The following is a 25,915-nucleotide window of genomic DNA, read 5'->3' as shown; positions in this document are numbered from 1 at the left end:
AAAATGTTTCCTGGTGGGCCTGTCTGATGCTATACTCACCATCCCGGAGGTTACCAGCTCAAACGGGAAGGAGGACAGTGCATAGCTGGAGCCAGCTCTTTGGGAACCATTTCACTCGCACACCATGACGCCACCCACAGCCTGCCCGCAGCTTTTGGCTGGAGCGCATGGCAGCTGGCCCAGGCGATGATTTGAATGCAGTCCTTGCCGTCTCCTTCCCAACCTAGAAGGTTTTATCTCTGAAATCAATCCATATGCACAGCATTAAAATCCGCACCCCGGGGAATGGATAGACTTTCCAAATTAATAAATGATGGCGTAGGGCTCATTAAATATATGAAGGTGTGCGATCCCGCCTAATAATTGTTTGAGTGATATATAGTCAACTACTGCCCTCTCAATAATTACCGACCGAGGCGGGAACATTGATCTTCCTCAGACATCGAGGCGCGCGCTCACTGCGCTGCCATCACCGCGCGCTCTCCAGTGAGCCACGTGGCCTCACGGAGACATCTTCGGTCTGGACGTTAGGGCGGCTATGTATATGCAAGGCCTTGCCACATGTGCAAGCTGGGCCCACGCCCAGGGCGCTGATCTCCAGAGAAGTAGTGAAGCTCTCTGCAGAAGTCTTTGTATAACTAAAATACAAAGAAAATTATGTTTGAATACTTTTTTTCTGGAGGCTCCCGCTCCCTTGTCTGCTTTTTGATAGTTTTTCTTTTCATGGCACTCCATATTCTAGGGCTCCTCTCACCTTCCTCCTATTTCTCCCAAATTTTCAAGGCAATTAAAGTGAATACGTGTGAGGGGGCGCCGAATTAGATTGCGCCCAGTGGCTAGCTCTGCCGGAGATCACGCTCTATAACTCTTTACCCCCCAACATAAGTTCCACCGACAGCCACCTTATCTTCAGAAAACTACTCAATAATTGGCTGTTCCCCACATAAGCACCATAAACAAACATAAATTTCCTGCATATCCCTATGTATATAAGCATTTATTTTCACTATAGATGTGTACCTATCTTTGTGTATTGCTTTGTATAAACATGTAGATTAATTATGTTGTAAAAAACAAAATGTAAGTACAATAACACTTTAAAAGCCCGAGTTTATATGGTGCATCTTTGGTCTACATGTACTTGCTGCCATTATGCATCTATGTACCTTCCGTGTACTTGGGTCTGTGTGTTTATTACTTTTCTCCTGAAAAAATCATATCCAATGCACTACCCTATTTCTCATCCTGTACCTTTATCAATATCTGGACTCTACATATACTTACCTCCTTTATGCATCTATCAATGTACTTATGGATCTATATATTTATCACTTTCTTCTAATTTAGCATATCCAATGCACTACCCTATTTCTCATCTTGTACCTCTATCAATATCTTTAATCTACATATACTTACCTCCTTTATGCATCTATCAATGTACTTATGGATCTATATATTTATCACTTTCTTCTAATTTAGCATTTCCAATGCACTATCCTATTTCTCAGCATATACTTCTCTCATATCTTCTAGCCCAACTTTCTGACTCCTCTCAAACTTCCTTCTACTACTCTTTCCAATGCACTACCCTATTTCTCAGCCTATACATCTATCAATATATCCTCTACATCCACTCTCTCATTTATCCCAAATCCCATACCACTGCTATGATTCCCAAAATAACCCTTGCTAGACTCTCCCCTACTATACCCCTCCTTGCATCATCTGACACCTCTTTTACTATACCGATCCCCCCAAAACAAACCCTTCTAAACTCTTCCCTCTGACTCTTCCCCTCCAAACCCCTTTTTACTCATCCAAAAGCCTCCTCCTACTGCTATGACCTAAAAAAATATATATATATGTATTTTATCCAAATCCTTCACTCTTCTATCCCTCACTATCCTTTTCAATCAAAATATATACTAATTCACCATTAATCCTTTATGGGTTCCAGAGTAGCGTGCTACTCGCCAATAAAGCATTTAAACACCCTATCAGGATTACAAGCACTATATAAGTTGCAAACCTTTTTCCCTTTCTACCCCTCCACAACCCTTCTCAATCCAAATAACTGACTGATGTATCCACCACTCAAATTACTTTCATGTTTCACCATACTAATTCAACACTAATCCTTATTGGGTTCCAGAGTAGTGCGCTACTCAACAAAAAAAGCACTTCAAAACCCCATCAGGGGCAGCAAGTGCTATATAAATACAAACCTCTTTCCCTCTTCTATCTTGCTGCCTACCCTACCCTATCCAAATAACTGAATAACATATCCACCACTCAAATTACTTCATATTTCACTATACTAATTTTCAACACTAATCCTTTATGGGTTCCGGAGTAGCGTGCTACTCGCCAGAATAGCTCTTCAACACCCATCAGGGGTAACAGGTGCTATATGAATGCAAAATGTTCTTTCCCCTTCTATACCTCCCCCATCCTTCTCACTCCAAATAACTGACTAATATCCAGCACTCAAATTACTTTCATATTTCACCATACTAATTCACCACTAATCCTTCATGGGTTTCCGGAGTAGCGCGCTACTCGCCAAAAAAAGCGCTTCAACACCCCATCAGGGGTAACAAGCGCTATACAAATACAAACCTTTTTTCCTCCTCTATCCTTCCAAATTCAAATAACTGACTAACCTATCCACCACTTTAAAATTACTTTCATATTTCACTATACTAATTCAACGCTAATCCTCTATGGGTCCCGGAGTAGCATGCTACTTGCTGAAAAATCACTTTGAAGCCTTGTCAGGGGTAGTAAGTGCTATATAAATGCGAATACAATATGCAGCATCATTCAAAAAGTTTTCCCACCAGAATTTGCTAATCTTGCCCATCCCTCCAGAGTGCAGCAAAGGAGATTTGGGCCTACGTCTCCCACCACCCTAAGTTCAAATGTTGTACTGCATTTCATCAGCAGATAGCGTACTGTATAGCCTTTACAAGATGCTACAAAGTTCATGATTTGAGTGTGTTTATTACTGTATATAGTACCCGCTGTGTCAACTCCGCCAGCCCTGCTTGATTACTAAGAGCCTAAAGCCATTTTCTTCATGGGCTGGTTCCTTAAGCCTGTCCACATCTGCATCATCATCATCCCTCAAAGGCAGATCGAAGCTCCACAGCGATCAGTATTTAAAGAAAGGTAGTTCTGTCTGCCACACACACCTGGCGGAAGTGGAACCACCTCCACATTTACAGCAGTGCATAGCTCCAGTGGGTACAAACCCTGCAGCCCTCCAAGGCTTTACCTCCCAGAGTGAGAGAGGAGAACTCAGGGTGTACAAACCCTTTGATGTGGACCCGAAGAAACTCCTACCTCACCTAAGTGTTCACAAGCCTGCTGCAGTAACTCCACATACCTTGACTGATCCCAACCCATGAACCTCGCAGGTCCTGCTCATCACCAGGTTCTTACAATATACGCTAGCATTGATGCAAGGACCCAGGCGGGACCCTGCACTTGCCCTGTCCTCGTCGCATGGGTGCACATCAGGGAGATTACTTGAGCTGGGCCTTGTCCTGTCTAATAACTCATCTCTTTTCTCTTTAGCCTGTGGACTACGAGTCAAGTAAGATATTCACGCTGAATGTCATGGTGAGCAACCAGGCGCAGCTGGCCAGTGGGATACAGATGTCAGACCAGTCCACGGCCCGAGTCACCATCTCAGTCTTGGACATCAACGAGGCGCCCACCTTCCCGAGCAGATACGATCCTATCAAGCACTACGAAGGAGAGCCCGTGGGCAAAGTGCTAAGCACCTTCTATGCTGTGGACCCCGATCGCTTCATGCAGCAGGCCCTCCGGTGGGTAGCGTTAGACAAGCTTTGACCTTGGTCATGTCAGATGGTCCCAAAATGTGGTAGCATCCATCAGGTATTAAGGGAGCCAACATGAGACAGACCTCAAGACCAGACGTGCAAGAGGTTGTAACACGAGACCGGCTGTGAGTGGGGTGGTGTCTTATGAGCTCTTGTGAGACAGAGAGGCTAGCCAAGATGGACCTCTAGAAGGAGGTCAGGCAGGCTCAGGGACAAAGATGTTGTTACCAGCTGTCTCCCCATGGCATGTTTTTCCTCCTGCAAATTGTCCTATTTGGCAGGTCAGGTGAGTACTAATCGGGGGAGGAAGGGGGGGGGACGGGCGTTGACCCCAGGCACATTGTCCTCTGTTTCATAAGCAAGCTCTTTGACTGCTGTTGGGAGATGGCTAAACCTAAAGCTGTACATATGTAAAAATAGTTATACCGAGTGGTTAACTCCCCTGATCCCTCTTAAGAGGACACTCGAAGATGGCCTTGTTTCTAGGCTATGGGGCACCGGCATGTGTGTACCAAAGGGGCAACATCTACCAATGCCAACGTGTAAAATCCTAACACCCCTGTAACCCGTTACATGGACTTTCATTATCCCACCGTCAGTGCTGAAGGGTAAGTAGTATTTACCCTCCCTCTGTCTCAGTGGCTGGAATACACATCCTGATCCAATCCTAATAGGGTTTGTGTGCCTAATCCGGGCTGAAAGCCAGCAAACGTGCTGTCTCCCCATACAGACTGGCACCGAAATGTCTGATCCTAAAAAGGAATTCGATTGTAGTCAAATGTCTTGCTCTGTTTAGATGCCTTGGCCTGATGGTACCAAATCAAACTTACTTTGTTTTGACCTGCATGGGCCTCGGTTGTTTTGAAGATTTGAAGCTCCATTCCAGCTGCTTTTCTGAGAGTGGGACGCTGCGCATTGCCCTGCTAATTCGCCTACCTGTCTGACAGCGTTCAGGATGTCTGTGGACCTTCAGATATGCCCCTCAGTTTTCAGTGCCGGGCTTGGCTTTTGGCCAGGCCCTGCACTCAGTCCCTCTATGCTGTAACCTAGGTGATGTCCTTTGGCTCCATCCCGCAAGCCCTAGGTGACCTCCGGCCCTTCCCGGAATATGTGTATATTTATCCCCTCCTGCAGCGCCTCCATGAATGTTATGTGTCACTCGATAGAGAAGTTGATTTTTAATAATTAGCACTTATGTGTGCGTAGGGGGAAATCCATTTCATAACCAAGAAGAGATTGTGGTGCTAAAACCTAAACAATGTGCCTCAAATTTGCCTTTTCAGTGTCAAATGGCATTTCCACTCTTAAGGTGCACTTGCTCCTCACTACTACCCAGTAGAGTCGAGGAGCAATGAGGCCCATCATTCCACCTTAAACCAAGAACCCGTTATCCGGTTACTGAGGAACACATGAAGTCCTATAATTGTACTACTAGTTGGTCCGTACAACGGTAGGATCTAGAAAGAAGACTAACACGGGCCCTGGAGAAGTTAAAGTCATACTGGTCCAGGGAGGGTGATGCTAAATGACCTTGGGTTGGGTAATTTTAAGCAGGCCATATGGCAGGTGATGTGAGAAGGTATCAAGGAGACTTAGGTCAGACAGGCTTAGGCTGAGTGAAGCCATGGAGGCGGGCCCCGAGTAGGGTAATGTAGGACAGCTCTCACAACTTTGCATAAAAACGTGCAAAACAAACAAAACTACTTATTGGCAAACAAACTGATCTCCCATTCGCCGGCAAGTCCTCCAAGATCCTGTCATTTCCTTCACATTTCGCTCCTCAGAACGAAAATGACCTTTGTGGACCGAAAACCGTGGACCCGCTGGCTTTTACCCTGAACCCAATTTACTCCATTTAGGTGTGCCCTAAAAGCTTCCTTTCTAACAAATAACCTCCCTTATGTTTAATCCTGGTAGCTAACGGGTGATGTGCTTCTCCAGCGCCAAGAATCTTTTGGGTATGTGCGCTTTACAACTAAAATAGCATAACAATACATCCTAAGTCGGTGATGTCCGCCAGGGCTGAGGAGGTCAGGCAGGCCACACTGGAGGGTGATGGCTGATTGACCCTGAAACGGCTCATGCTCTGTGAGGCTCAATTGCTGTTGAGGCAGTATTGGATCCAACCAATCCAAACAATAATTTGCTTCTTAAAGCAACCAACACAAACTACATACAGTGGTTTAGGAACCCGCAAGGCCAGAGTTCTTTTAATGCATTTGTTTTGTCCTATTGAACCTTGGGAGAGGTTGGTAGCTCTAGCTGTTTTATCTTGATCAACAATGGGTTTTTTCAAAGAAGAACGCGGAAGGACACACTTCCAGGGACCCGAGGGAGGGAGGCGCTTGATCCTGAGGGATTGTATGACGGACTTTCTCTGCTCTCTCCTCAGATACTCCAAGCTCTCAGACCCGGCCAACTGGCTCCGCATCAATTCCACGAATGGGCAGATCGTCACCACGGCGGTGCTGGACCGCGAGTCTGCCTACATCAAGGACGACATCTACGAGGCCACCTTTCTGGCCACTGACAACGGTAATGAGCATGGCATGTGCTTTAAGTGGGGAAAAAATAAGAGTGCAGGTACTATTTAAATTGAGCTAGGGGCGTGGCAAGGCATGATACAAAAACACTTCTTTTGAGTATTCATTTTACCCTTGTATTGCCCTTGATGGTTGTGTCAAGCTTTCCATATGTGCAGATTAACAGCTACATATGCTAATAAAGGGTGGTCTGGCGACCTGGGAACAATAGAAGGCGCTTCTAAACTCTGAATGCAGCCAAGCCATCAACAGCACCATTAGCACTTTCAGGCTAATAATCAGTGGGCCCCAGGACAGGAGAGACTGGCATAGCATCACTATTAATGAGTTCTACTCCAAAACATGTGAGCAGTGCATCAATGTAAATAAATTATGTTAACTCGTTACACAAAATGAAGGCGTACACCAAATGTCATTGTTTCCTTGTTTTGTAATATTTGCAGCTTCTTAATGTCACACTGTTCCTACTGGCGGGTGTTTGGTGCAATCCTCAGATATTCAAATGTGCACACATACACACAGAATCAAGCATTCCACGCATTTCTTTTCAAATACCTCTCGTGTTCCCTGGTTCTCTATTTCTCAGATTTCCTTTCTCTCTCTCACACACGAACATACACACAAGCAGGCAAATACACAAACAAGCAGACAAATACTCTCTATCAGTCTTCACATCTCTAGTCTCTGATCCCTCCCCCACTCATTTCTCTCCCATATGCATCTATATCTCTCGTAACCCCACTCTCTACCCGAATTGCATCCTATCATTCTCTACATCACTCTTTCTATTTCTAATCTGCTGCCTCCGCACCTCTCTTCCTCTTTTCATAGCCATCTCCATCTCTTCCCTATCTCGATCTGCACTTACCCCTTCTGTCTCTCTCTGTCTTTCTCCCCTTTAAATAAGGGTCAGTAGACGTCCTCCTGCCTCACCTGGGCTCCAAGGAGGCTACTTATCTCTACCACTTTATACCTGCACATCATGGACTCAATGTCCCAGCAGGCGGGAGGGGTGGTGGAGATTTGCGGGGGCAAGTGAGTCAGGGGAAAGACAGTCAGACCCCAGTGGGAGGCCAAGGGGTGAAAATGGATCTTCTTACCTAGGATCCTACATGGCCACTCCTGCACAGGCCCTGTCCCCTCCCACTCATTTGCTCTGCACACATCACTGTGCCGCGGGCAGCCAATGTCCCACACACTAACAAGGTGGCAAAGCAGGGAGGCCCGGCAAGGAGCTGTTGAGGACAATGAGAGCTTCCATCTGGAGCATAGGCCCACTTGCCCATGCGGCCGCCTACAGTAGCCTACAGCAAGCAGCTCAGGCCCCATGGGGCTGCTTGCACAGCTGATTCAGACAGATGCCAAAACGGCCAACATGCTGGCAGAAAAACAACCCATAGCGGGCCCTCTGCACCGGCCCGGTGCCAACCTTATCAATCCGACCATGAGTACCGGTACTCTCCTTGGCAGTGGAGAAGTGCAGGTACTCAGCTTAGTAAAAATACGAAGTGCCGGTACTCAGTACCTGTGAGTACTGGCCCATTTATAGTACTGCATATAACGCTTGTTACCACAGATTCTCCTGTCTGACCAGAACATGTGGCCTGCTGGTTAGTTTGGCACCTCCACTGACAGCAAATTGTGTAATATTTTAAGATGTACAGGATAGTTTTGTGTAAAGTGCAAGGGAGTGTTGTGTATCTTGAGATGTAGGGATTTTGTGTAGTTAGGAATGAAGGGGTGCTGTGTGGCTGGCAATCTATCGAACACTGTGAAGCCAGAGAAGTGGAGGGTGCTATGTACCTTGCATTGTAGAGGCGCTGGGTAATTTCAGTGTACAAAAAGCTGTGTTATGCATTGTCTAAGGCAATGTTGTGAAGACAGCAGTTTGGGAGATGTTGTGTCGCTAGAGGTGAAGAACATGTTGTGTGGTTAGCGGTGTAGGGTGTGCTGTGTATCTAGGAGGGTAGGTGATTCTCTGTCCGTAGGGGCGTAAGGGATGCTGTATTCCTCGGGTTGTAGGGGGAAGATGTGTATCTAGGAGTTATGTTAGGAATGTTATGTTAGGAATATTTATAAAGCGCACAACTCACCCTGGGGCATCTCGGCGCTATACCCGGTAGCATCCTAAAAAGGGAAGGGAAGAGTGGAAAGAGAAAAAAAAGAGAAAAAAAGCGGAGGGAGAGGGAAAATGATCAGGAGTGATCAGGATAGAAAGGTTTTCAGTTTTTTCCTAAAGGTTATGAGGGAGGGGCAGGTGCGTATGGAAATGGGGAACATATTCCAATAACGGGGGGCGAGATAAGAAAAACACCTCCCCCCCGAGCAGGTGCGGCGGATTCGTGGGGTCTTCATGAGTCCTAGCGTGTTAGATCTAAGATTACGGGCTGAGGTATGTTTGGTGAGTCTGCGTGATAAGTATTGGGGCCCTTTCCCGTTTACGGCCTTATATGCAAGACAGCAGATCTTAAAGTATGCTCACTTTGAGATTGGAAGCCAGTGGAGGTCTGACAGTAGAGGGGCTGACGGGGAACCCGGAGGGCGATTTAGAATCATACGTGCGGCTGTATTTTGTATGACCTGAAGCTTTCTTAGCAATGTTGGGCCTACTTCTGCCAATAGTGCATTGCCATAGTCGAGGCGTGAGATCACCATGGCCTGGACCAGGGTCTTACGATGCTGGGTAGGTAAAAAAGGGAGTATTTTCCATAGGAGCCGCATACTGAAATAGCAGGAGCTGGAAATTGCTGCTATGTGATCTTTCATAGATAAAGCTTGATCTAGTCTAAAACCCAAGTTCTTTACCACCTGTTTGGCAGTGGGGGGGTACCCAGGTCATCGGGCCAGCAGCCCTGGGACCAGCACTGAGAAGCTTTTCCAATTAGCATGATTGCAGTGTTGCTGGGATTTAATTGGAGGTAATTTTCAGCCATCCTGTCGGCAAAATTACGTATTCCGGCTACGAAGCGAAGGTGTTCAAATTGTGCTTCTTGGTTGATTTTAAAAATGAGCTGGGTATCATCTGCGTAAGAGATTATCTCAAACCCAGATGATTCTGCCACTTTTGCTAAAGGGGCCATGTACAGATTAAACAAGGTGGGGCTGAGACACGAGCCCTGAGGAACCCCCTTGTCCACACAGTGCTTGTCTGACCGGTAAGGTCCCAGCATAATTGTCTGACTTCTATCCGACAGGAAATTCTGTATCCATTTTAAGACCTGGTCTTGAATACCACAGGATATCAGTCTCTCTGACAGTTTGGCATGTGAGACAGTGTCGAACGCTGCGGACAAGTCCAGGAGGACTAGAACGGCTGATCCTCCTGCGTCCATTTCCAGCCTCAAGGTATCCGTCACTGCCAGGATCGCGGTTTCTGTGCTGAAACCGGGCCGGAATCCTGGTTGTAACGGGTCCAGATGATTATTCGACTCTAAGTAAGTACTTAACTGTCTGTTGATGGCGGATTCAAGTAATTTGCCCAACATGGGTAGCAAGGGTATAGGCCGGTAGTTACCCAATGTAAGAGGGTCTGCAGCCAGTTTCTTCAAGATGGGTCGGACAAAAGCTTCCTTCCAGGATGGGGGAATGGTACCCGAACTGATAGAACAGTTAAAGATTTCTTGTATTTCTGGAGCACAATATGAAGCTAGCATGGCCAAAATTCTGGGGGGGGCACAAATCATTTGGCGAACCTGATTTACCCGAAGATATTAATTTAGATACTTCCGTTATAGAAAGGGGTTGAAACTGTGTAAGATTAATGGGATACTGTTGATTGAAATCTGTAGGGCTCCTGCAGGGGGATTTGATCTGGGCTAGAGGGGGAGGGAAGTTATCATAGATCAAAGTAATTTTTTCCTGGAAGTGAGTCGCAAGTGAGTCGCAGAGGTCCTGTGATTCCACCTGAAGAAGATTGCAGGCTTGTGGTGAGACAAAGTCTCTTAACTATATTAAATAGTGTCTTTGAAGAATTTTTGGCCAGGTCAATTTGATTTAGAATAAACAGTTTCCTTTCTTTTTTTTATATTTTTATGATAGGAGTGTGGAGGATGCAGTGTACCTAGGAGTGTAAGGTGTATTGTATCCCAAGGATTGTACGGGGTGCTGTGAATCCAGGAGAGTGGAGCTGGCTGTGCGCCTAGGGGTGTGAGGGAAGCTGGGTAGCTTGGGAGAATGGAATGTTGCTTAGCTAGGGGTGTAAGGAGTGATGTATTGCTAACGGTTTAAGAGCATGCTGTATTTTCATCAGTGTTGGGGATGCTGCATGTAGTCGGTGCTGTGTGGCTAGGAGTGTAAAGGAGGCTGCATAGGTAGGGACGTAGAAGGGTTGTGTAGCTGGGATGTAAGGGATGCTGCATAGCTGGGGGTGTAGAGTGGCTGCATAGCTGAGGTGTAAGGTATGCTGCATAGCTAGGGATGTAGAGCAGTTGTGTAGCGGAGGTGTAAGGGGATGCTGCATGTCCAGGGATGTAGAGTGATTGCGTAGCTGTGGTGTAGGGATGCTACATAGCTAGGGATGTAGTGCGTGCTTTGTGGCTAGGAGTGTAAAGGAGGCTGCATAGCTAGGGATGTAGTGGGTGATGTGTGGCTAGGAGTGTAAAGGAGGCTGCATAGCTAGGGATGTAGTGGGTGATGTGTGACTAGGAGTGTAAAGGAGGCAGTGGCAGAGAGAGACACGTTGTATCTGTTGCTTCATTAAAACATTTGGACACTAAAGGCTGATTTCTAAAAATGTTGAGGCTATTGCGCAGTACAGGGGGGGTCGTTGCATACCTTGGGTCCAAGGGTATTCTGTGTTTCAAGCCAAGACCTGAGATCACGGTGTAGCTCAGTGATTTTAGTGCTGAACTAAAGCCCGTCATTACTTTCCCTTCTGTTCATCCACACCCTCCGGGTCGTTTTGGCATCCCCTTTGCAGGTTCTCCAGTGTGTTATGCAGACCTTACTCGAAAGAGGACAATTTCTCTCCTTGCAGCGACAATCCTGATCCTTTCTTGCCTGAAGAAAAGTTCCTCTTTTCTCTCTCCATATATCAGAGCAGTAAGCTGGTATCAGGAGTCCAGGTGTTGTCCCCCGTTTGATGGTGAGTAATGGATCCCAGCACAGAAGCATTTGCTCTGGGTTGGCGCACAGATTTCCTCGGATGTCCAAAGGTGTTCTAAATACTGGCATATTGGGGCTCGTATTTATCCCACTTGGGTGGGTGATGCAGGAAGCCAGAGCTAACTAAACTGCTGTGCTTTTCAAATCTTTAAGAGTGGAATTTAGATTTCAGCGAACGAGGGACTTCCACCAAAGATGGGCAGATGTCTTCACCATCAGCTTTGGAGCGCTCAGATGACTGTAGACTATAAATAGGGTGGCCTGGACATCTGTCAATGATTGACTGAGGTCTTGGAGCCTCAAAAATATAAATAAGGGCCTACACCTTTCAATTATTTAAGTAAAGTGCATGATTTTGGGGGGCTTCAGGAACAGGGTGTTTCAGATGTCATTAGTTTAGTATTATGAAGGGATGACCTTGAAGTGCCTACAGAGGACAACTTACCAGGCAACAGCCAGACGCGTTAATAGGTAGTTGATGAGAGCCGGGGCAACCAGGCTGCAAGCATGAGACGGGTGGAAGACTCCTCCAGTCATCAGATAAGATGGTTTCTGGGTTTGAGGCATGACCAATTTTCTCCTGCCTTTTAGCTTTCTTGTCCATCACAGACAAAGGTCAGCCTGCAGCAACCGAAGCGCACTGTGTCACAATCAACACTGCAGTTCACTCCTGTTAGCAAACCATGCTCCGAACATGAAGAGAGGCAAGAGACCCTTAGCATTGGGGTCTGGATGGACCTTTACTTGTGAGAGATGAGTAGTTTTTTCACAAAGATGGATAGGTAAAAGTGCCTCAGCTGCTAGGCTCCAATCCCGTCACCACCACCACCAGTCACCTTTTTGGCTTGAGAGGAGAAGGAAGTGGCCACCATTACTCCGTGTAGGTCACTTTGGCAGGTGTGGCTCCTCCTCTATGGAGGAGGAGCGTCACCCAACTGCTAAAACGCAGCAGTAAGAAGAAAAGTAAAATGACAATAACATTTTATTGCCACTTTATTTTTACTTCCAGCCTGCCAAGTCGGGGACGGGGCCAAGCAGCAGCATCACACAGCAGGGGGAGCGGTGGTAGGTAGGCGCTAAAAGTGTGCATGTGGGTTTGGCCAGCCATCAACAGCCAGAGAAACCCACATGCGCACTTGGATACCTCCAGGCTGTTCCCTTGGAGATATGCTAGAGCTCAGGTGCACAAACTCCAACACCCTGCTGGAGAGCAAAATGGACCCGCTCTGCCCAATCCTAGCGTTTCTCATATGCTGGGGGAAGCGCTGGAATTGGGTGGGGTTTGGGAACCTGTGCCCATGGGAATTGTAGTGTTGACGGGAGCAGTGCTGCGCGGGAGGAGAAGATTGTTGTGGGCGGCAGGGAAGAATATATATATATATATATATATTCACTGAAAAAACCATAGGTTTCACACATGTTATAGTTAGCGGAAATTTTACTGATAAAAAACCAGTGAAATTCCCCCGTTATAGTTAGCGCAGGCAACTATAACTCACGCGACCGCAATCCTCTGCGGATGCTAATACTGTATTTAGACACTTATTTGCCCATGTCTTCTTCCATACATTTTTAGCTATACATATATTACAAATATTTTTTTTTCATAAAGACACATATGTCATCAGCAGAAGATTGCAGTCGCGTGAGTTATAGTTGCCTGCGCTAACTATAACGGGGGAATTTCACTGGTTTTTTATCAGTAAAATTTCCGCTAACTATAACATGTGTGAAACCTATGGTTTTTTCAGTGAATTTGCAAGGTTTTTTAAATGCTAATTCCTAACTATAACGTGTGTGAAACCTATGGTTTTTTCAGTGAATTAGTACGGTTTTTTAAATGCTAAGTTTTTTTCCCTTATAATAAGCCCTGTACATTTGGTGGCCTTCGGCCACCAAAAGCACAGGGGGTGGGGTAAGTGTGGATAGTGTTTTTTGCCCTTAACATAAGCCCTGTGCTTTTGGTGGCCTTCGGCCACCAAAAGCACAGGGGGTGGGGTAAGTGTGGATAGTGTTTTTTTTATTTTTATTTTTTTACCGTACGCTTACGGTAAGCGTACGGTAAGCGTACCCCGCGAAATTGCCGAAAAAAAAATAAAACCGTTTTTGCACTTGGGGGATGTTTGGGGACTCCCTCAACATGACTATGTGGGAGGGAGTTGTCAAAACAGCCCCTTTACATGTTTTTGGGCTTGATATTTTAAAAATCACTCTCAGTGCGAGAGACAAAATGGCGGCCGCCGCTTCCTGGTTTCGGCCGATTCGAATGTTTACTAAGATCTAAGAGCCAATCAGAATCGCGCTCGCGCACGCCACCGTACGCTTACCGTAAGCGTACGGTAAGCGTACCGTAAGCTGGCTCAGATATATATATTGATTTAAAGGCTATTTTCTCAGAATCTACTGAACAGATTTACACCAAACCTACAAAAGGCACTTCCTTGACCTAGGGACTACCTCTCTGCCAAATTTTGAGTAATTCTGTTCAGCCGTTCGGGCTGTAGCTCGTTCTAAAGGTCCTATGGAAAAATGCATGGGAAAAACGCGTTTTGGGACCCCCCTTTTATCTCAGCCCCCGCTTGACGGATCCCCCCGAGACTTTCAGGGTAGGAGCGGAGCGTAGCGCCCCACCTATTTTGAAAAATTTGCGAGGATTCGTCGACCGGCGCCAAAGTTATTCAAAATAGAATGTTGAGGTTTTCCTATGGAAACGTGGTCCTAACTATAACTACCTACTGGCTATCGCCAGTAGGTAATATATATATATATATATATATATATATATATATTTACAAGCACTCTTGCACTCCGCGATTCTGCCACCAGCCACGGAAAAAGAGCACGGACCACAATCCTTTGAGATCGATAGTTTTTTAATGTCCTTAGGTTACATCCACAGAGTAGCAGCCATATATATATAATTTTTTTTTCTTTTTTTTTTCTAAAGTGAACCACTGTGATAAAGGCCAGCCTCTGATGATGAACAGTTCATCGAAAAGGCGGAGCAACTCCAATGTATTCACAGATTGACAAGTTCACAGGAGGAAAAAAAGATAGGACAGGGAAAAAGAAAGCCAAACCTAAAACTCCATGTAAATGATGTGCTCCTCCCATCTGTGGTGCTGCAAAAGAAAAGCACTGTACGTTTTCCAGTTATCTTAGACATTTTACTAGCATTACAATGCCACGAGTGTCCCTGAAACTTCAAGCTCAGACACCTGGAGGAATCAACCAAATGATCAGCTGCGGCAGGGCAAGCACTTTCTATGGGGAAGCACACAACTTCTGCCCAATCAAAACGTTCTCTTGGCTCCTATCATATAAGTAGAGACCCCAGAGTCCCTCTCCTGGTGATTCACAAAATGATCTGGCGACAGCTGCGTGTCCAGCTAGACCATAAAAACATGCATGGTAAGAGTACACAGCTTTTCGAAGCCATGCCGGGAACTTTCGTCCTAACAGTGGGTAAGGCAACTTTGCTGCCCAATCAGATTGTGTTCCGGCCGGAGCTTTCATTGTGCCCAACTCCTTTGAGGTACTTAGCCTCCAGAGGCATCAAACGGACAGTTATCGTGGGCTGTCAAACGCGCCTGCAGAGCCGGCTGCAGCTCTAACTGGGTCAATCCGATCCAGCAACAGTTCACGCAGAGTTTACGCGTCGAGTCATCACGTATTCCATCAAAGGCCCAGAATCCTTTATTTTCTAAGGCGCTAATGCCCATTCTCCCTCACTTCCTTTCATGTCTGCGATTTGCGATTCGTAAGGCATTCCGGGGAATATTCGGAGGATTAGAAATTATTTTTTTGAGCGCTGCAAGAAGGCGTCCTCTTCAGAGGGGCGATTACCAGATTTCTGGAGAGGGGAAGGTTGACATTCAACCCCCTCAGAGGACAAACTAGCAGAGGCCGGCATCGGAGTACGTGGAGTAATACCAGGGCCACTGGAATTATGTGATTGTGCGGCCATGTCGATTTTTGCATAAATATAGATTTGCCGAATTCGACACATAATCCATCCATCATCTGCCACATGATCTACTGATTTTAACAAAAAAACTATTTAGTTTCTACCTCAAACGGTTCAAAAGTTACTAGAAATGCAGCCAAACGCAGTGCTGTGCAGTGGATGGCCCTTTGCAAGAGTTGACTACTTACATTTTTGTTGTTTATTGCTATATTTGGGTGTTAAACGGGTAAAAAGAAGGTGCAACCAATGCCCAGACAATGTTAAATTTGAAAATGGCATAAAAGTGAAGTAATACTATCGCAACATGTGCCACATTACGCGGCATACTTTGCCTTTTCTTGCCGCAATATTTACTCAACCCTGCTACATAATTAGGCCCTCACCTGCCGCATAATTCCAGTGGCCCTGAGTATTACTCCGTGTGGCTGGCAGGTTATGCGCTCCATGGGCGTCCAGATAGATTTGCATCTAAGCTGATTTTTTACCACATATTCTTGTAAAATTCACATTTCAAAACTATGGTCAGATGCAGTAGCCTCCTTTGCGTTCGGTTTTCAGTCTGCAGCTGTCTCTTCCCCTTGTTTTGTAGGAGGTATATTTTATGGTTGATTTTAGAAAACATATTTTCCAGATCAGATTCAGAAAAAATGTCTTGCCCTATGAGGGTCTTTTATATATATGATCTGGGCTCGAGAAAGCTTGCTGGCACAGTGCTTGCCTTGCCTGAATAAAAAGTGACCACCATAAATGATAAATCAGACTCAAGTGCACCCATGCTCCCATGGGCAGGGTCTTAGCTTAGCCAATAATATTAGGTGGGTGTGAGTCTGAGACTTTCCAACCAGCAACGAGGTGTATCCAACTAAAAAGGATAGGGGGGGGGGTGGTTAATGGACAGGGTTAGGAGGGCCAGTTTTTATTTATTTAGAAAAGTAAGGTCTGCCGGTATAAGGCTCCGTGGGATAGTGAGGACTATATTGTCCACTCTAGTCCAGTTCCTCCTTCGACCAATCACTGTAGGGCAGAGAGGCCCAGAAGAGCAGGCTAGCGTAAATCTCCCTAACATCAGCAGACCAGGCATAAGATCGACATCGAGAAATAGGCCGTTTAGTAGTTGAGAGTGCACATGCATGAAATCTGAACACCTTCATGAGCATTGTCAAGCACTGTGAGAAAGAATTACACTGCCTTAAGACTCATTCCCAGAGCATTCGCTCATGTCCCATCATGAACATTCATTCACAGCCAGACACCTAGAAGAGACTCTGTTCACTTAAAAGACTCATATGTTGCATGAGAAAAAAACTACAGAAATGCAACATATAGAAAAAAAATATCTTTAGAAAACGCAAGATGAAAGTATAATGTAATGTAAGAAGGGCTGCATTGTTGTTATGGACTATCTCCATGATTTCTATAGGTGTTATTGCGATTTCAGGCATTTGTTTTAATCGGTAAAGGATATGAATTTAAGACCCAATAGGGACACATTTTAATGTTTTTACTTCATCTGAGACCTGGCAGGAGTCGACCCACTAAAAGCCCTGCAGGCGGTACACTATGTGGAGTGAGTGACGGGCAGGGGCCAATCAGATCCATGCATTTAATCCTGTATGGTCATCATACACACATCTTCATAAGTTACTGTACAATCCAAGGCGCAGTCTTAAAAGTGGGCTGCTGAAACTGAAGTCAGGTGCCTGCCTTTGACTCACCCTGGGGTCCTCTTGGACCTTCAAGCCCAAAACAAGCTGAGCTTTCACATGGTGTCTGCCTGCCCCTACGTTGCAACCTCATGCACCAAGACTTAACCACAAAGCATTGACTTTTGTAAAACTGGCAACAGAAAGAAGTACCCATCCAATAGCTGAACTGTACATTGCAAAGTCAGAAAATCTGGGTTCACTCCCAGTCTCCCTGCCTAATGGTGTCCTCTTGGGCAAATATATTATTTCACTTTCACCAAGCCTCCTTTTTCTTCATGATCACAAATGAGCGTACCTTTAAATGTGTGATTTCAGGAAGTGTGCTGTGCAAAAACCTTGTGTGTAACAGACTATAGTATTGCTTGGTCTATATTAAGAATCTAGGCCATACATGGGGAACACATGACGACATGGGGTACACATGCAATTGTTTGTTTTAAACATTTTTTTACATTAAATGCCTCCCAATGCAGTTATATAATCTGAAATACTAGGGTGAAAAGCATCTGCATGTTAAAGAAATACACTTTGTTTGACAGTGACATTTGACATAGTTGAAGCATGTTTGAGGTTGACATAAGCACGTGTGTTGGCTATTTGTAACTCAATACGTTTGTGAGTAATCTGGCCTTTTGGGGTGCTTAGACAACACAGGTAAGTCCTACTCCTTCCTTCTTGCCGGATGGCTATGCTGCTCGCAGCAGAAGAACTGACCTCCACGAGAGGAGCATTGGTGAACGGGTTTCCATCTCTCCTTAGCCAATCACTGTGCGCTGTAATACCTGCTGCAGGTCCTAAACACAGCATCTTTGTAACACAAATTCTTAAAAAAGCAACAGACTGCACCCTCAATAGGGACATAATTTTTCTATTCAGCTTATCGGGCCCTGCCATCACTGACATTATCAAGCTCTTTCACCTTACCTCACAAGAGGCACAGACAACGAAAAAGTACAAAAGACACAGAAAATGAATGGCCTTCACCACAGTATTGAGTGAAGAATATTGACTATTGCTCTATCATCAAAGTAAAGTAATAAATGCAGATTTACCAATGTATACTTACGTTGCTGATTTAGTGGTAGTCGATTTTCTGCACTTAATATTGTTGCATGTCAATATTTTGTCTCTCTGTATTGTGACATGCAACCAAACAAACAAAGCACATTCTTTGTCACAGTTATAGTATATTATATATTCTATGTGTGGAGTGATATCAGAGCTATGACACTCTGCGACTGACTAGCAAATCTTAACTACATGTTAATTCAGCAGAGTTTCCACTACCCGAAAAATTCTTAAGAAGTCCAAACCACCACACAGCGTGCCTTCCACAGTGCTACGGCCAAGCCTGAAAATGGTTGCAAACAGGGTGTTTAGTTTATTGCGTCCAGAGGCACCAGAACCCTCCTCTTGGCCCTATAAGCTGACCATGGCTAAGGTAACCTGGAGTTCTCCAGCATTCCATTTTTCATAGATTCACAAGCTTGAATCCTTCTCAGTCATCAGACTGTGACCCTCCTGGTAACTCTACAAACAATACACCTAATAATATTGGACATTAGTGAATATCCTTTTTATCCTATTCACGTCATTATATATGATCCAAACTTCAGCCAAACAGAACCCATCACACCCAGCTGTCATTACTGAAGCTTCCAGCTGTCAGATTTTCTACTGCATGTTCACTGTGAGGAACCCTTTTTTGACAACTCTTTAAGAGAGGAGGAAAACAGCAGAAGTTCAGTGATTTATTTCCTAATGGCTGATGCTGGTTTTTATGTGGAAGAAAACAATGGTTCGGGATGGCCTAAGAAGGTCCGGTGCAACGAAAAACCCTTAGGAGGGCGGATGATTTGGTATAGGTTCAAAGACTCATACGGGAGAGTAATACTTAATATAGAGAAACAGGGGACAGGAAAGGTCAGTATATGACACTTATTTATTGTACATAGGTTGAATTCAAGTGCTCACATATTTAGTGACAAAAAAGCGTGACATGCAGGTGAGGGTGGACTCTTTAAAAAGGAACATCGCATTGGCAACAATAGAGAACCATTTTTTCTTGGTTAAATCAGTACAAAAAAGGTTCAAGTTGCATAAGGTCGACGACGTTTCGAACTCAATTATTTGAGTTCATCTTCAGGACAAATGTGAGCATATGAACTCTAAATGTGGAAAATGCAAAAAATAAACAAGTATAAATAACTCATAAATTAGTCCCTGAACTGTAAAAAGCATCACAATCAGTTAATGTAAGGTACACAGTGTTCTCCAAATAGTGATGCAGATTCATTTAGGTGATAATTGATAACCTGGGAGAATAAATCATAGTGACGGAACTGAGCAGTCTAATGCCCGGAAGGAATAAGCAATTACAAAGTTATTTACAAGAGACTCGGGGCTCACAGGGACGAGGTAATTATTAGAAGTGCTAGCAAGGAAAGGAAGGGGCCTCAGTGCGCGCGAAAAGACTGGATCACTTACTGAGCATATGGAAGGTTAAGTAATGGGGTTGTCGTCAGTTAAGGAGGATGCATAGGTGTGCTCGTCACATCAGTGAAAGTCTCGATGGAAACCAAACGCCTAGGAAAACGGAGTGATTTTTGGTTAACCGGACAAAGCGCGGTGTGATTTTAAACGAGAGTACTGGGTAGTGCCAGGATAAGGGAAGACACTTACTGAAGTTACAGACTTAGTCCAACCTTCTCAATGTATGGAGGCGGGGTTCCGGTGCCGAAAAATTCAATGAATGTATCGGAAGAGACCAGTTGCCTGGGGAAAAGGGATTACGGTTAGCACGACGTAGTCCGGTGTAGATACACGAGAGTACGGGGTGGTGCCAAAATAAGGGGAAGACACTTACTGGAGTGAAGGGCTTAGTTCAACCTGCTCAATGTGTGGAGGCGGGGTTCCGGTGCCGGGAAATTAATCTGTAATGGAGGGGGAGTAAGAGATTACCGTCAAGCGGATATTTAAGGCCGCGAGAGAGGAGAGGATGAATAGGGTAATCGCCGAAGTACTTACTCATTATAGGCGGCACTCGGTTCAGTCAATGGGGGTCTCACGGAGGGTGGAGCGGGTCCTGGATGCATGCAGGTACGCGCAGCGACTGGCGGTGTGGTGGGAGGGGGAGGGTATTTAAGGAACAGGGTTGCTAATGGTTACGTGAAGCGTCTGCAGCTGCGCGAGTTGGAACGCGCGAGGGCCCAGCATCGAGAGTAGGCTCAAGAGATGCCTGTATTCAACCAATAGAAATTGGAAACGGCAACATGCAAGGATGTGCTCGATTGTTAAGTACTGGGACAGTGCATGATTCCAGAACGTTGGGCAAAACAGTGTTGAGACTTCCTAAGTCTAGGGGCAGTGCAGAAAAACTAAAAATAAATTGAAATCAAGGGGATATTAGTTAGGTCAATTACTAGAATGCAACAACAGTTAATAGACAAACATCGTAGGGGTTCTAGTAATTGCACGATCAGTCTACATTCAAATGTATACATATAGTACAATTGGAAAGCAGTACATAAACGATTGCATGACAGAAAAAAGGACAAAATTGCATATACGTTGTCTTGGGGTAAGCAAGAAAATTAGACTAGTGTTTCAAGAGTTAGTGGCACATGGGGCCACAAGAGGTGGTTACAGAATGGTTCTGTATTCGTCCAGAGTGTTAAGTCCATGTTCGATAGTGCGGCATTTAAAGATCCATTTGCATTCCATGCGGTTAAGGATTTGTTGTTGATTTCCTCCTCTGTGGTTGTGGTGTAGACTGTCAATCACTTGCCATGTGAAATCAGTTTCAGAGTGTCCTTTGGCCAAAAAATGTTCCACCAGTGGTGCCGTTTGTATTTTGCAACGGATCCTGCTCCTATGTTGAGAGATCCTGGTCTTGATTTTTTGCGTGGTTTGTCCGATATAGAGCAGTTGGCAGGGACATTTAATACAGTAGACCACATTTTGTGAATTGCAATTAGAGAAAAATTGTAAAGTGTGTTTAGTGCCATTATATTCAAAAGACTGGGTGTTACAGGTGGAATCACACGACATACAGTTGTTACATTTATAGTGGCCTTGTAGAGGAGGGAGGCCAAGGAAAGAATGTAGAGTATTGTCCTTGTGCATTGGTTTCTGAGCTCTAACTAGGTGGTCCTTAATATTACGTCCTCTTTTGAAGGCAAAGAGTGGGGTGCCTGTATTAAGTTCCAAAGGGCCTAGTACTGACCAATGTTTCTTTATCATTTTGGTAAGTTTGTTGCTGACTGGGCAGAAGGTAGTGACGCATGTGATCTTGTTGAGGGCTGCCTTTTCTTTGGGTTGCAGCAGGAATTCACGGTGTGAATACCATGCTCGTTTCATTGAGCGCTTTACTAGACGTCTAGGGTAGCCCCGGTTGGTGAGTTTCTTGCACAGGATTTCAGCCTCCTGGAAGAAATCCTCTTTGAACCTGCAGTTTCTACGAATTCTGAGGAATTGTCCGTAGGGTAGGCCATCTCTCAGATCCCTAGGATGACAGCTATCGTATTGTAAAAGGGTGTTACGCTCTGTAGGTTTTCTAAAGAGGGTAGTGTAGAGTTCGCCCTCGGAGTTCTTGACCGTGACGTCTAAGTAGTCAATTTTGTTGTTGTCAAAATTGTAGGTGAATTTTAGATCCGGCTGGGTGTTATTGAGCCAAGCACTGAATAGTTGGAGTTCGGTTTCAGTGCCAGACCAAATCATGAATACGTCATCTATGTATCTGCGCCAGACACGAATTTTGTTAAAGAAGGGGTCGTTGTTATTGAGGATGAACTTGTTTTCAATGTCGTCAACAAAGAGTATGGCAAAATTAGGGGCAAAAATGGCCCCCATCGAAGTGCCTTTACATTGCCTGTAGTACTGGTCTTCAAACATAAAATAGTTTCTGGTAAGTGCTATTTCCAGGAGTGAGATGATAAATTCTGTTGGGACCTGATGTGGTGCTGGGCGTAGATTGAGATGTTTTTTGATAACTTCTATGCCTTTGTCTTGAGGAATATTGGTGTATAGTGACTCGATGTCCAGAGTGACAAGGAGTTCAGTTTGGGGGTCAAAGGGCTGGGATTCAATGAGATTGATAAAGTGAGTGGTGTCCTTAACGTATGTGGTGGTGTCTTGTACCATATTCTTTATAAAAAAGTCAATGTAGCTCCCTAAGGGTTCTAGAATGGATCCGCACCCAGAAAGGATGGGTCTGCCAGGTGGAGTTTCCAGATTCTTATGGATCTTGGGAAGAGTATATAGGACTGGAGTCCTAGGGTTTTTGTTATTTAGAAAGGAAAATTCGTGTTTGCTGATGTAGCCTTCTTCTAGAGCCGTTTTGGTAACCGTGAGGATGAGATCACTGATGTCTTGAAGGGGGTTGCGCATAAGGCGTTCATAGTGTGACGTGTTCTTCAGTTGGCGTTGAATTTCATTGTCGTAGGCGGTTTTGTCCTGTAGGACGATACCGCCTCCCTTGTCACAGGGTTTTATGACCACATCGTCCAGGTTTTTTTAGAGCGTTGAGGCTCTGTCTTTCTTCAAGGCTAACATTAAAGGGAGTGAACCTGTAGTTGGTTTTTATGTTGTTGAAATCTTTAAGTACAAGATGTTCAAAGGCAATAACTTCCGGGGGCATCGAACCACTAGGTGGATTGAATGTGGATTTGGGTCGCAGTCCTGTGATGTCATTTTTAGTGATTGTCTCTTTATCTTGAAAGAATACATTGAGTCTTACTTTCCTAAAAAATTGAAGAATTTCGGTGTGGATGTCAAACCAGTTTGGTTTTTCCGTGATGACAAAAGACAGACCTCTACTAAGTAGGGCAATGTCAGTCGAGGCCAGTTGATGTTTGGATAGGTTAAAAATAGGCATTTGGTCCATGTTGGATGAGGGAGGTGAGGGGGGAGGGGTTAGTATTGGTACCCCCATTGGTAGAATTTCCTGCGTGTTTGTCGTTCCCCTGGGGGGAGGTTGTACCTGGGTCTCCCTCTGCCTCGCCCTCTGCCTCTTGGTCTCTCCCCTGTGAATGTTTGGCCTCTCTCTAAAAAATTGGGATTGTATGTAGAGGAGCTAGTGCCTTCCCCGGGGTCAGAGTTGTCGGATTCTAGAGAGGAGGTTGAGAACGTGACCGGCTGCCTGTTTCTGAATCTACCCCAAGTGCCTGTTGGGTACCTCTGTTGATCTTGGTTGTTTTGCGTAAAGAAGTCTTCTCTGAGGTAGGGGTAGGTTTGTTCTTTATTATAATTCCTTATGTCCTTTGTCACTTTGGTTGACTTTTTATGGTGTTCAAAGTTTTGGAAGTCAACAATCGTTCGTTCTAATTTTTCTAGGGCTGATTTGGCATCTGCTAGGCTATCTAGTTCTAAGATTGCCTTTTCTAGTTCTCGGATTTCTAGTAGTTCTTTTCTGCTGTGTTCTAATGCAGTGTCAATACCTAGCACCATCCAGTGGCGGGAACACGTAGTGCCAATGTGGGCGAAACCGTTCTTAAATTTTGGGTCTTGTAGGAAAATTGCAGGGATATTACGTACTTGCAAGCCTACCGGGATGATGTCGGCTTTCAGATATTCCGTAAGCATACGAGCGTGTAACTCCGTACGTATGTGTTTCTTTTTTAATCTTTCTAGACTAGTCAGTTTCTCACTTGCCACATTAGAGGGAGTATTGTTAGCTGGTATCGGTGTATGGAAAAGTGAAGGACCATTAATCAATCTTGCTATATATTCCTCGGTAAAAGTTGGGATAGTGGGTGTAGACATAGTCTAATAGCGAGTGTTATTACGAGGTAGGGCTTCTGGCTGGCCTATGAGTTAGGGCGATGTACATAGATCAAAAAAGTGAATAGAATAATTTCTTTATAGTATATCTTAATATAGCCACTAAAAAGTGGAACCCTTGCAGTGAAGCCACTGCTCGTGCAAGTGTTTTTAAAGGACAAGGGTACCCCTTATGCGAACCTGGGGTGATATAATGTGGAAGAAAACAATGGTTCGGGATGGCCTAAGAGGGTCCGGTGCAACGAAAAACCCTTAGGAGGGCGGATGATTTGGTATAGGTTCAAAGACTCATACGGGAGAGTAATACTTAATATAGAGAAACAGGGGACAGGAAAGGTCAGTATATGACACTTATTTATTGTACTGATGCTGGTTTTTATGCATATGAAGCAAAAAAAGAACTGTGAGTCTACCAAATCAAATGACCTAAAGAAGTGCTGTACCCCAATTACTATAACAGAATGTTCGTGTCAAAATATCACAGTGGATACATATGCATTGAAGATCTATATATGCATATATAGATCTTCAATGCATATGTATCCACTGTGATATTTTGACACAAACATTCTGTTATAGTAATTGGGGTACAGCACTTCTTTAGGTCATTTGATTTGTTAGACTCACAGTTCTTTTTTTGCTAGATATGTAGAATTGGGGATTATGCACTGTTTGAGTCTTTAAACCTTTATCCCTCAGACCCTTACTCTTATTAGAGATACTTTATTATTGTTTTATGCATATGAACCAGAGGCCAGCCAGTGGACACTCGCTTTATACAAGTTTTATGGAGCTGACTTTGTACAGCTGACCACATACTTGCTGCTAGGTTTTGAAAACTTTGGAGAGGCACCAATGTTGTAGGCAAGCTTACCACAAAGATATTCCAGTCTTATCAGTTTGACAGTTACAATGCCTGGTCACGGTCTCAAAACATACATCTGCTGGAAGTGGTGGTCTTTAACATCTCAGCTGGCACAGTAAGTAAGAACAGACTTTACACATGGAACCCATTTCTTAATAATTCAGCCACCAAAAAATTAACCTTCATTTTGTATGTATTCATTGTGAGGAACTGAGGAGGTGTCAAGGCTTCTACATAGTGTGGTCATGTTGAGCGTCCAGAGGAGTGTCAGCCATGTAGTGGTGCCTGGTGAATGCAGGGATGGCCAACAGATCACTCAGATATTCCACAAGGAGATTCAGTAACAGTCGCAACAGTTCGATTCCATGGGGGGTCATGCGACACATGCTTTTTATGCTGGGTATGCAGTGCTTAACTAGCATTCTGGGTGAATCCTCGTGGATTGATGTTTATTTATGCGTTTTTATACAGCGTGTACTTTACCCGAAGGTGTCAGAGTGCTTTACAATAGAACCAGTAAAATTACATAAGGACTTCAGAGTACATGAATTACATATAAGATACGAAATAGATACATGTGTCTAAACAAAAAAAGAAAACGTAACAATGGTGTGTACAAGAGACGTGAAATTTAGACTAACAGCGTAGATATAATATGCCACTATTGATAGGAAGTAAGCATAAAGAATTTAGAAATAGCATAATGATATTATATACCATAGCAATATGATACCGACAGGTTGGTCAATTCGTACGGCCAAAAAAGCATCCCATAGCCCCAGCGCTAGCCCAGTCCCCACGACCAGCCTGCAGGACGGCCTCACGCTACACAGGGGGATCAAAAGAACATATAGGCCTGATATGACATAATAGCCGAAAGGTGAGGACAAACGGCACTATCTACTTGCAGGATGGAAGTATGCACAAACAGCAGCAAGTTCTATATCATTGGTTCTGGGGGTGGAGGGGAGCTGTTTGATGTTGAACACACACAGCGTGGGGACGATGTCGCGGTCTCCTCCGGCAACAAGGCATCTCCATGGTAGCAGCAGAGATCCCTTGTCACCTGTAGGGGGGGTCAATGGAGGTACAGGAGTTCCCTT

General features: G+C 44.7%; 1 protein-coding gene and 1 long non-coding RNA gene across 2 annotated transcripts in view; one reads left to right on the top strand and one right to left on the bottom strand.

Annotated features, from left to right (window-relative positions):
• Nucleotides 1-25,915, bottom strand: part of LOC146812673 (uncharacterized) — a 542,976-nt gene that overhangs the window by 137,535 nt on the left and 379,526 nt on the right. The window lies entirely within an intron of this gene.
• CDH4 (cadherin 4) overlaps nucleotides 1-25,915 on the top strand; it is a 1,855,428-nt gene that overhangs the window by 1,724,102 nt on the left and 105,411 nt on the right. Inside the window, exons 10-11 of the mRNA XM_085619784.1 lie at nucleotides 3,580-3,833; nucleotides 6,241-6,383. Coding sequence (XP_085475910.1) covers nucleotides 3,580-3,833; nucleotides 6,241-6,383 — 397 coding nt within the window. The remainder of the gene's footprint in view (nucleotides 1-3,579; nucleotides 3,834-6,240; nucleotides 6,384-25,915) is intronic.

The sequence above is a fragment of the Triturus cristatus genome, chromosome 7 (genome assembly GCF_964204655.1).
Source record: "Triturus cristatus chromosome 7, aTriCri1.1, whole genome shotgun sequence".
In the NCBI taxonomy this organism is placed as follows: domain Eukaryota; kingdom Metazoa; phylum Chordata; class Amphibia; order Caudata; family Salamandridae; genus Triturus; species Triturus cristatus.
The sequence above is the reverse complement of the archived record's forward strand: the minus strand, read 5'-3'. Positions and strand labels throughout refer to the sequence as shown.